This window comes from Lytechinus pictus, chromosome 10 (assembly GCF_037042905.1).
Source record: "Lytechinus pictus isolate F3 Inbred chromosome 10, Lp3.0, whole genome shotgun sequence".
Classification (NCBI taxonomy): Eukaryota; Metazoa; Echinodermata; class Echinoidea; order Temnopleuroida; family Toxopneustidae; genus Lytechinus; species Lytechinus pictus.
The window spans coordinates 18,145,593-18,157,801 of record NC_087254.1 but is presented as its reverse complement, the minus strand read 5'-3'; the positions used below and the strand labels follow the sequence as shown (position 1 = coordinate 18,157,801).

The 12,209-nt window shown below is 40.4% G+C and overlaps 1 protein-coding gene across 1 annotated transcript; it reads right to left on the bottom strand.

The window, feature by feature from the left end:
* Positions 1-1,415: 1,415 nt before the first annotated feature.
* On the bottom strand, positions 1,416-4,016 carry LOC135155797 (protein PFC0760c-like). The gene has a single exon (XM_064106042.1). It carries the CDS (start codon positions 4,014-4,016, stop codon positions 1,416-1,418), a length of 2,601 nt encoding a protein of 866 aa, XP_063962112.1.
* Positions 4,017-12,209: the final 8,193 nt, after the last annotated feature.

Below are 12,209 nucleotides of genomic sequence, written 5' to 3'. Positions count from 1 at the left end.
CGCTGAAATGTTTAACTACTGCTATCATCTTGTGAAGTTCATCGTCATTTTTTGCAAAGAGTTTGATATCATCCATATATATCAGATGGTTTATTGTCGTAGATATATCTTGCCCTTTGTATCTGTAGCCATAACTCGTAGCGTGTAAGAGAGAGCATACTGGATTGAGAGCTAAGCAGAATAAAAGAGGAGATAAGGAATCTCCTTGAAATATTCCTCTCTTGATTCGGACCCCCTCCACTGTCATCGAACGAGTGCCTATCGTAAGCGAAAGAGTAGTGCTCCATTGTTTCATGCCTGCTGATATGCACTTGACTATTTGTGGATTGATGTGATACATCTCTAGAACTTTGATGATCCAACTATGTGGTACGCTGTCAAATGCCTTCCTGTAGTCTATCCAAGCCATGGATAGATTGGTCTGTCTTTGGCGAGCATTACCGATTATTGCTTTATTTGTCATTAGGTGATCTTTACAACCCTTCTTTCCTTTCCGACAACCTTTCTGAGTGACCTCCATTATGTCATGATCATCGATGTGTCGTTCGATGTGCATGGCAAGCGTTGATGTCAGCAGCTTATACATAGTATTAAGGCAAGTGATTGGACGATAGTTCTTAGGTTGTTTTGGGTCTTTTCCTTTGTACAGTAGATATGTCCTTCCAATTGGCAGCCATTTCTCAATAGTCCTGTTCCCTCTGATAATGTCATTGATGATTTTCAGTAGATTAGTATGGGTGCTACCAAACCTCTTTATCCAGAAGTTTTGTACACCATCTGGTCCAGGGCTTTTCCAGTTCTGAGTGTTCCTTACGATATTGTGTAGTTCAGGTAAGGTCAGGTCTACTAGCTGCTGCGCTGGCACATTGGACCATTTGTCTGCTTCCGACTGAATCCAGGGAGTTTCTTCGTGAGTGATATCATTATCCCAAAGTTCTTTCCAGTAGTTCTTCATAACATCTGCCGATGGAACATCTTTCGTCTCAGTCATCTTTGAATCCAGCTCACGAAAGAATTTCTTTCTGTTTCCATGGAAGAGTTTATTCTGCCGTTTGAAATTGTTACTCTTTGTGTATCTCTTAACACGGTGTTTGAGAGCATTTATCTTCATTTTGAGCGTTTCTATAACAGTTGTCCTAGTACGGGTCTTATCGTCAATGCGATATTTCTTCTGAAGTCTTTTGGCATTGCTCTTCATCCGATTGGATTTGATGTTTCCCTTATCTACTTCTCCGAGTTGAGCCACGTCTTTATGTAGTTCTGCTATCTTAGTTTGTAGCCTTTTCTTCCATTCAGGAGCCTTCTTCTTATGATTGGTAGAGTGGTTTGATGAATGAAGCTTGAGTCCCATATGTTCTGTTACAGTTTTTGCACCTGCCCAGATAAGACAGTTTATCTCCAACAAACTGGAAGGACTATTGCACCTTTTCAAGCATTTTATCTACTTTGTCGATCACGCTCCTAGTAGTACAGCACCTTGTGTCGATCTTGGGAATTTGTGGTCTATCTGATATTGATATTCCCTTCACATATTCAAAGTTGCTCCTCAGTGCTGATAACAGCCGTTGATCGGAATCTCTGTCTTCATTTGTCGAGTCTTGTGATACAATCGCATCTCTCTCGGGTACAGATGATTTGATATTACCCGATACGTTCCTTTCACATTCTTTATCTTGTTGAATGTGAGGCTCTCCGCCGCATATAAAATGGGCAACATCGTCCCCATGTTCAGTCTCAGTAATTTCTTGTCTTTTCTTAGCCTTTTCTATTGCTGTAACCCGAAGAGTACGATATTTCACTTTAGGTTGTTGCAAGTGCTGGTGTATGTCTACATGTGAAGAGAATCCAGTCTTATAAGAGCTGTTTTTTCTTCTGTTCATCGTTGATCCCTTTCCCTCTCCACCAGCGGGCTTGTTGTCAGATGTGTCACAGTACTGAAAGAAATGTGCTCCTCTTTGGTATTCGGCCTCAATCTGTGTGTCTACCGTTTCGATTTCATCTAGTTTTTGTAGAAGAGACAAGGAACACGCCCCAAATTGAGCGATGTAGTCATCTTTCTTTTTTTTCTTCTGAGCACTGTCCATATCAAGACGATTCATACGTTGTTCTTGTGATATTCTTTGGTTGTGTTCTCCATCTCGTAAGCCCCTATCACTCTGCGTCCGAACATCCTGTTGATTGTTGAATATAATCCCCTCGTCAAGAGATATATTCACTGTATTTCCAGAAACTGTACTTCCTTCATCATGGATAGAATTTCTCACCTTCTCAGTGTTGGTGATTACCGAGCTTTCTCCTTTTCCCGATCTCTCTCTATCATTGTTGGTGTCGTGCAATTTGTCTACTTTATCTGTTATTCGTTTTCCCCTGTCATCTTGATTCTTTGTTGCATTACGCTTTCGTTCTCTACAAAGACTTTGGGCATTTTCCTTTATTCTCTCTAATTCAATGTCGCTGAAGTATTGAGTACTAATGATACTTTGTTTCATGTCCACTAGACCTTCTTCTCCAACGGATGGGTCACCATTATTTACAAGCCACGTTTCTCTCATTCTCTTCCTGTAATGTCTAGTTTTATGAGATACATCAGTCGCAAAGTAGAAGCAAGTCATAAGATTTTCCTTCTCTTTATTTGACCATAATTTCTTTTCTCCTTTTCTTCTCACTTTGTTGTGCGGTGTTTGTGTGTCTAGAATCATCGATTTTCCTACTTTGGCTTCGTCACCATTGGCACTATTGTAGTCAGAATGGCCATAGATCTCGTAGGCATCATCATCACCGGTATTTTTGTCATCAGCATCATTATGGTCCTCGATGACATCATCATCGGCTTTTTTGTCATCACTATCACCATGGCCATCGTTGGCATCAACAACATCGGCATTATCATCAGGGCCATTATTGGTATCACCAGTGCCGGCATTGTCATGATCACTGTCCTTAGCATCCCCATGGTCATCGATGGTATCGTCATTACCGGCATTATTGACTTCTCTACAAAGTATGTGTGCCTCTTGCTTTATTCTCTCTAATTCAATCTCGCTGAAATATTGAGTACGAAGGATACTTTGTTTCATGTCTGCCAGAGCTTGCTCTCCAACGGATGGATCACCATTATTTTCAAGCCACGTTTCTATCATTCTCTTCCTGTAATGTCTAGTTTTATGAGATACATCAGTCGCAAAGTAGAAGCAAGTCATAAGATTTTCCTTCTCTTTATTTGACCATAATTTCTTTTCTCTTTTCCTCCTCACTTTGCTGTGTAGCGATTGTGTATCTGTGATCTTCGAATTTTCATTATAATTGGCTGGCCATGTCGTATCATTGTCCTTGGGTGGATGTCTTGATAATCTCTTGTCACACGTTTCTACTCTCCCGTCTTTATTTGGTTGGCCTCCTTCGTTCCTGCCTTTATGATACACATTCTCACCATCAATATCGGCATCATAGTCATCATCAGCTGTGTCATTATTCACAACATCGCCATGGTTATCGTTTATAGCAACATTGTCATTATCTGCTTCATCGTTATTAGCTTCAGCATGGTCGTCGTTGGCATCGTCATTAGGCTTGCCAGCATTATTGACTTCAGCATCACCGAGATCATCATTGGTATCGTCATCACCGGTATCATTGTTGTCAACAACATCATGGCCATCGTTGAAATCATCAACACCGACATTATTGTCATCACCATCATGGTTTTCGTTGTCATCTTCATTACCATGGTCGCCGTTGGCATCGCCATAGACGGCATTCTTGTCATGAGCATATCTATGGCCATCGTTGGCATTGTCAGGACCGGCATTTTTGTCATCACTATCCCCATGATCGTCGCTGGTTTCGTCATTACCGGCATTATCGATTTTTCTACAAAGTATATGTGCCTTTTGTTTTATTCTCTCTAATTCAATCTCGCTGAAATATTGAGTACGAAGGATACTTTGTTTCATGTCTGCCAGAGCTTGCTCTCCAACGGATGGATCACCATTATTTTCAAGCCACGTTTCTCTCATTCTCTTCCTGTAATGTCTAGTTTTATGAGATACATCAGTCGCAAAGTAGAAGCAAGTCATAAGATTTTCCTTCTCTTTATTTGACCATAATTTCTTTTCTCTTTTCCTCCTCACTTTGCTGTGTAGCGATTGTGTATCTGTGATCTTCGAATTTTCATTATAGTTGGCTGGCCATGTCGTATCATTGGCCTTGGGTGGATGTCTTGATAATCTCTTGTCACACGTTTCTACTCTCCCGTCTTTATTTGGTTGGCCTCCTTCGTTCTTGCCTTTATGATACAAATTCTCTTATTTTTATTATTATTATTATTATTATTATTTCTCTAAACAGGATCAAGTCCGTATTTTTTTCTTGAATAACTTTGCTCTAACAAAAAGCACCAAGTAATTTCAAGTGCAACTAGGAACTTTACACTACTAATGTCCGAGAGTCTTTCTTATCAATCTGGTTGTACCCAAGATAGCTGCCTTCTGAATGTCGTACATCCGAAGGTGAGGAGAGATCTTGGTTATGCAGGCTTCCATTCCCTTCTTCACCATTTCTGAGTGACCAATGATGACTGGTGTGACCTCTGCTTTCACGTTCCACATCCTCTCGATCTCAATCCTTAGATCTTGATACTTGAGCCGTTTGTCTCTTTCCTTTACAGCAATGTTGATATCGTGGGGAACAGAGACCTCAATGATATTTACTACGTTGTTGTCTCTGACGATGATGTCCGGCTTGTTGCAGTTGATGGTTCTATCCGTTAGTATGCCACAGTTCCAATATATGGTGCTGTTATTGATCGTGGTGATCGTTTGTGGCTGATGTTCCCAAGCGTGATCACAAGTCATTTTACCGCGATCCTTCAGTAGTTGCCAATGGATAACTTTGGCAATATTGTCATGTCTTGTGATGTACTCAGTTCCAGCAAGAGTCGAACATGCTGATACCAAATGCATGATTGTTTCGGTCTCTTTTCCACACATCCTGCAAGTGTCGTCTGTGTCTCTTCTGAGGATAGATTTTTCGTAGGCACGAGTCCTCACCACCTGGTCCTGAATAGCATAGACGAACCCTTCAGTTTCACCTCTTAGTCCCGCCGACTTAAGCCATTGATGTGTGTCTTTCTGGTCTACGAACTCCCGATGCGTCTGTTTTTCATGGTGGCCATGAAGTCGCTTGGATTTAAGTTGCTCTTGAAGTTTCTTGTGAAAGGAGCATTTAAGTCTTGCCTTCTCTTTTTCACCGTAGGGTAGTGTCAGTCGATGTTGTGCCAATAAGATAGATGCTTGCTTGTTAATGGAGTATATTGCTTGACATTTATCATAATCGAGGGATATACTCGTCAGTATATCATGTGGATTGGATAGGTAGTTGGCGAGGTTCGTTGCTTCCATATTCCAGACCATCTCAATTTGTTGTAGACCTCTTCCTCCAAGATCACGGGGAAGGTACAACCTTTCGATTGCGGCCTTTGGGTGATGTAATCTGTGCATCGTTAATTGCTTTCTGGTCATAACATCTAGGCCACATATATCAGCTAGTCTCCAGTTAACAATACCAAAACTGCATCTAAGCACAGGAATGGCTAGTGTGTTGATCGCTTCAATCTTATTTTTGGCATTCAGTTCGGATTTGAGGATCAGCCTGAGTCTTCTTTTGTATTCTGATGTTGCCTTCTCCTTCATTGTGTTATGGCTAATGACATCGTTCTCAGCTATGCCTAGATATTTATATGTCGAATCATTAGTCAGTTCCTTGATTGATGTTTCCTCATCTTGCACAAACATGTCGCCTGTATTTACCCTCCTTCCTCGTACAAGTGTAACTTTGGCACACTTGTCTATACCAAACGACATCTTGATGTCATCGCTGAAATGTTTAACTACTGCTATCATCTTGTGAAGTTCATCGTCATTTTTTGCAAAGAGTTTGATATCATCCATATATATCAGATGGTTTATTGTCGTAGATACATCTTGCCCTTTGTATCTGTAGCCATAACTCGTAGCGTGTAAGAGAGAGCATACTGGATTGAGAGCTAAGCAGAATAAAAGAGGAGATAAGGAATCTCCTTGAAATATTCCTCTCTTGATTCGGACCCCCTCCACTGTCATCGAACGGGTGCCTATTGTAAGCGAAAGAGTAGTGCTCCATTGTTTCATACCTGCTGATATGCACTTGACTATTTGTGGATTGATGTGATACATCTCTAGAACTTTGATGATCCAACTATGTGGTACGCTGTCAAATGCCTTCCTGTAGTCTATCCAAGCCATGGATAGATTGGTCTGTCTTTGGCGAGCATTACCGATTATTGCTTTGTTTGTCATTAGGTGATCTTTACAACCCTTCTTTCCTTTCCGACAACCTTTCTGAGTGACCTCCATTATGTCATGATCATCGATGTGTCGTTCGATGTGCATGGCAAGCGTTGATGTCAGCAGCTTATACATAGTATTAAGGCAAGTGATTGGACGATAGTTCTTAGGTTGTTTTGGGTCTTTGCCTTTGTACAGTAGATATGTCCTTCCAATTGGCAGCCATTTCTCAATAGTCCTGTTCCCTTTGATAATGTCATTGATGATTTTCAGTAGATTAGTATGGGTGCTACCAAACCTCTTTATCCAGAAGTTTTGTACACCATCTGGTCCAGGGCTTTTCCAGTTCTGAGTGTTCCTTATGATATTGTGTAGTTCAGGTAAGGTCAGGTCTACTAGCTGCTGCGCTGGCACATTGGACCATTTGTCTGCTTCCGACTGAATCCAGGGAGTTTCTTCGTGAGTGATATCATTATCCCAAAGTTCTTTCCAGTAGTTCTTCATATCATCTGCCGATGGAACATCTTTCGTCTCAGTCATCTTTGAATCCAGCTCACGAAAGAATTTCTTTCTGTTTCCATGGAAGAGTTTATTCTGCCGTTTGAAATTGTTACTCTTTGTGTATCTCTTAACACGGTGTTTGAGAGCATTTATCTTCATTTTGAGCGTTTCTATAACAGTTGTCCTAGTACGGGTCTTATCGTCAATGCGATATTTCTTCTGAAGTCTTTTGGCATTGCTCTTCATCCGATTGGATTTGATGTTTCCCTTATCTACTTCTCCGAGTTGAGCCACGTCTTTATGTAGTTCTGCTATCTTAGTTTGTAGCCTTTTCTTCCATTCAGGAGCCTTCTTCTTATGATTGGTAGAGTGGTTTGATGAATGAAGCTTGAGTCCCATATATTCTGTTACAGTTTTTGCTCCTGCCCAGATAAGACAGTTTATCTCCAACAAACTGGAAGGACTAGATTGCACCTTTTCAAGCATTTTATCTACTTTGTCGATCACGCTCCTAGTAGTACAGCACCTTGTGTCGATCTTGGGAATTTGTGGTCTATCTGATATTGATATTCCCTTCACATATTCAAAGTTGCTCCTCAGTGCTGATAACAGCCGTTGATCGGAATCTCTGTCTTCATTTGTCGAGTCTTGTGATACAATCGCATCTCTCTCGGGTACAGATGATATGATATTACCCGATACGTTCCTTTCACATTCTTTATCTTGTTGAATGTGAGGCTCTCCGCCGCATAGAAAATGGGCAACATCGTCCCCATGTTCAGTCTCAGTAATTTCTTGTCTTTTCTTAGCCTTTTCTATTGCTGTAACCCGAAGAGTACGAGATTTCACTTTAGGTTGTTGCAAGTGCTGGTGTATGTCTACATGTGAAGAGAACCCAGTCTTATAAGAGCTGTTTTTTCTTCTGTTCATCGTTGATCCCTTTCCCTCTCCACCAGCGGGCTTGTTGTCAGATGTGTCACAGTACTGAAAGAAATGTGCACCTCTTTGGTATTCGGCCTCAATCTGTGTGTCTACCGTTTCGATTTCATCTAGTTTTTGTAGAAGAGACAAGGAACACGCCCCAAATTGAGCGATGTAGTCATCTTTCTTTTTTTTCTTCTGAGCACTGTCCATATCAAGACGATTCATACGTTGTTCTTGTGATATTCTTTGGTTGTGTTCTCCATCTCGTAAGCCCCTATCACTCTGCATCCGAACATCCTGTTGATTGTTGAATATAATCCCCTCGTCAAGAAATATATTCACTGTATTTCCAGAAACTGTACTTCCTTCATCATGGATAGAATTTCTCACCTTCTCAGTGTTGGTGATTACCGAGTTTTTTCCTTTTCCCGATCTCTCTCTATCATTGTTGGTGTCGTGCAATTTGTCTACTTTATCTGTTATTCGTTTTCCCCTGTCATCTTGATTCTTTGTTGCATTACGCTTTCGTTCTCTACAAAGACTTTGGGCATTTTCCTTTATTCTCTCTAATTCAATGTCGCTGAAGTATTGAGTACGAAGGATACTTTGTTTCATGTCTGCCAGAGCTTGCTCTCCAATTGATGGATCACCATTATTTTCAAGCCACGTTTCTCTCATGCTCTTCCTGTAATGTCTAGTTTTATGAGATACATCAGTCGCAAAGTAGAAGCAAGTCATAAGATTTTCCTTTTCTTTATTTGACCATAATTTCTTTTCTCTTTTCCTCCTCACTTTGCTGTGTAGCGATTGTGTATCTGTGATCTTCGAATTTTCATTATAATTGGCTGGCCATGTCGTATCATTGGCCTTGGGTGGATGTCTTGATAATCTCTTGTCACACGTTTCTACTCTCCCGTCTTTATTTGGTTGGCCTCCTTCGTTCTTGCCTTTATGATACAAATTCTCACCATCAGTATCGGCATCATCGTCGTCATCAGCTTTATGATTTTTCACAACATCGCCATGGTTATCGATTATAGCAACATTGTCATTATCTGCTTCATCGTTATTAGCTTCAGCACGGTCGTCGTTGGCATCGTCTTTACCAATATTATTGACTTCAGCATCGCCGAGAACATCGTTGGTACCGTCATCACTGGTAATATTGTTGTCAGCATCATTATGGTCATCGTTGGTATCGCCATCACCGGTATTGTTGTTGTCAGCATCACCGAGATCATCATTGGTATCGTCATCACCGGTATCATTGTTGTCAGCATCATCATTGCCATTGTTGAAATCATCAACACCGACATTATTGTCATCACCATCATGGTTTTCGTTGTCATCTTCATTATCATGGTCGCCGTTGGCATCGCCATCGCCGGCATTCTTGTCATCAGCATATCTATGGCCATCGTTTGCATCGTCAGGACCGGCATTTTATTTATTATTATTATTATTATTATTATTATTATTATTATTATTATTATTATAATTATTATTATTATTATTTCCATTGTCCACAACTTGATGTTCTGTTGGTATATTAAACAGCAACCGGGCTTCTTCCAGAAATCTAAGGTTGTTGTTCTATATTCTATCAAATGGGTCCTCTTCTCATTGTTCACTTCTCTTTCTAATTCAAGACCTTCCGTAAGATATATAAGCTGTTCCAAGCAAGCTTGCCTTCTGTATCGTTTCAAAGGACACCTCGACTCCTAGAACAGCCAGAAAGCTTCTGTGTCTTGTTGTCACTGTTCCTAAGGCTCCGATGACTATTGGTACCACCTTCGTCTTCACCTTACATATCCTTCTCAGCTCCCATGCCAGATCGTTATACTTCTGCATCTTTTCCTCCTCTTTACGCCAAGCTCTGCAGTCTCCCGGAATCGCAATATCTATGATGAGACATTCATTTTACGATGTCTGGTCGTCTAGCTTCAATGACCTTGTCTGTCTGGATATTAAAATCCCATAAAAGTTTTACATCGTCGTTCTCTACTACAGGCTCTGCCCGATGTTCGTACCATTTTTCCGCATGGGGTACTTCTTGGCCAGACCCCAATGAACTGCAGCTGCTACTCTGTCGTGCCTTCCTTTGTACTCTGTCTGTGCCATTTTGCTGCATTCACTCACCAGATGAGACACCGTTTCGTCTTTGTCATGACACATTCTACATGAGGGAGATGTATGCTCCTTTTCAACTTTGGCTCTTCGGTAATTTGTTCTAATTGCTTGGTCCTGAGCAGCAACTAGCATACTTTCCGTCTCCTTCTTTAAACTTCCTCGTTTCAGCCACTGCCAACTCTCTGGTCCAGCAAACTCCTCTGTCTGTCTTAAATGCTGCCCGTGCATCACCTTCTCTTTCCATCCTTCCAGTCTCATTTTCCTTTGATCAGCCTTCAGCTGTTTCGCTGTCACATCCTTTCCTTTCCTCATCGACTCTTTCCTTTCCTCATCGACTCTTTGACTGCCGTCATGATGCTATCCATCTGGCCTTCAATAAAGCAGTATAGGCTTTGTTCCTCATATCTTACAGTCTCCTCTATTCCAGCCAGACCACGTTATTATTATTATTATTATTATTATTATTATTATTACTATTATTATTATTCTTATTATTATCATTATTTGTACGTATACCTGTGTCAAGGAAATCTGGAATTTGAGACCGACTAACATTTTCAAACTAAACACGATGGTGAATTATCGGATGGTCTAATACCACTTGGTCTACTTATCAGTTCATCCAACTTCACATAGTCTAAACTAATTTCGTCTACAACCAGTTCGTCTAATATCAAATTCATCTAATTTCCATTTGGCCTAATATCCAATTCGTTGTCTAATGGGCAATTGGGCTAAGACCATTTAGTCTAATTTCCAGTTAGTCTAACACCACTTGGTCTAATTTCCACTTAGACCAAGTGGAATTTAGCCGAATCGGCTAAATTCCACTTGGTCTAATTTTCATTTCGTCTAATTGTCACATGGTCTAATGACCGTTTGGTCTAATTTCCATTTGGTCTAATAAATTACATAAATCTATACAAATCATTCAAGCTTACACTTTCAAATTTGTAATGACAATGCAAACAATATACAATAAGCAAATATCATAGATAAATCAAAACGTTTTTATAAGTAATTATATACATATAGTTTTTTTTTTACAAACAGAAAAGAAATGAAAAAAAAAACCCAGCTGAGAAGCGAGGCTTGTATGACGCTGATCTCTCGAACAGAAGGCGAATATTAAAAGAATTTACGTAAATAGGAGATTGGGTAGTGTAAGCAGAGATTGGATTTCAGCGATGATAAATGTATGGTCATTGATTAAAAAAAAATGACTGAACAAGATGTATGGGGTGGGGATCCATGCACAATGGCGGCGGAAGCCAAAAAAATTAGGGGGGCGGGTCCACCTGAAATTTTGGGATGGACACAGGTAAAAAGAATTTATAGGGGACACAAAAATGTTTTGAGAAGCAAAAACAAAATTAGGGGGGTCCACCTGAATTTAGGAGGGGGGACCCAGGAAACAAAATAGACAAGCCCCCCCCCCCCCCCAAAAAAAAAAAAAAAAAAAAAAAAAAATGGTTATAAAAAAAAAAAATAGGGGGGAGGCATCCCCACCACAAATTTAGGGGGGACAGGTCCCCGCTTCCGCCGCCTATGTCCATGCATGAAGAAAGAAAAAAAGGGGAAAAATAATAAAAATGAAAAGAGGGGAAAGGGTCAGAGGTGGGATCTGTGTAATTTTTAAATATTCGAGGAGAATGCGATTCCGTTTGTTAGTAAATATTTGCATCATTTGTTATTAATTTCTAATCCAAGGTCAATGACAGAGACATTAGCCTGTATTCTGAAGTTGGGTTTAACTTTAACTCAGGTTTAAAGTTGTGGTTTAAGTATGGATAGCCAATCGTTACATAAATCACTAACAGTAGAGATATCGTATTTCATCTCATTTGGCTCTCAAATCATTCATAATTGTCTAGGAAGTATAGATGATTGTCTTCGCCATCGATGAATCAGGAAAGAGCACAGTAAACATAATACAACTTAATAAAAAGTTTGACACTTTTGGCTTCCCATAATTTTCGCACAGAGTTACACCGTGGTCTAAGTTAAGCCCATAGAGATCTATCTCTATGGTTAAGCCCCACTTCAGAATACGGGCCATTGAGGCTAATCAAGAAGGTATCTGAAATTAGACTGGAAAGTCATCAAGTTCCTGAGCAGTCGAAGATGATTGAGAGAGAGAGAGAAAGAATGAGAGGGGGGGGGGGGGTGGAAGGAGAGAAACTGAGAAAAAGGAAGGAGGTGATTAGAGTACTATCTCAAGTACTAAGTATCTGCTGGTGACCCGATAGAGGCTTCTTTTTTTTGTAATCGTGAATGTGATGCACAGGCCAATGCTGAAACGTGCCAAATGCGAGTATAAAATTAATATTT

Excerpts from the sequence above, each read along its gene's own strand:
- LOC135155797 (XM_064106042.1), bottom strand. The coding sequence starts at position 4,016 with ATGAGAGAAACGTGGCTTGAAAATAATGGTGATCCATCCGTTGGAGAG.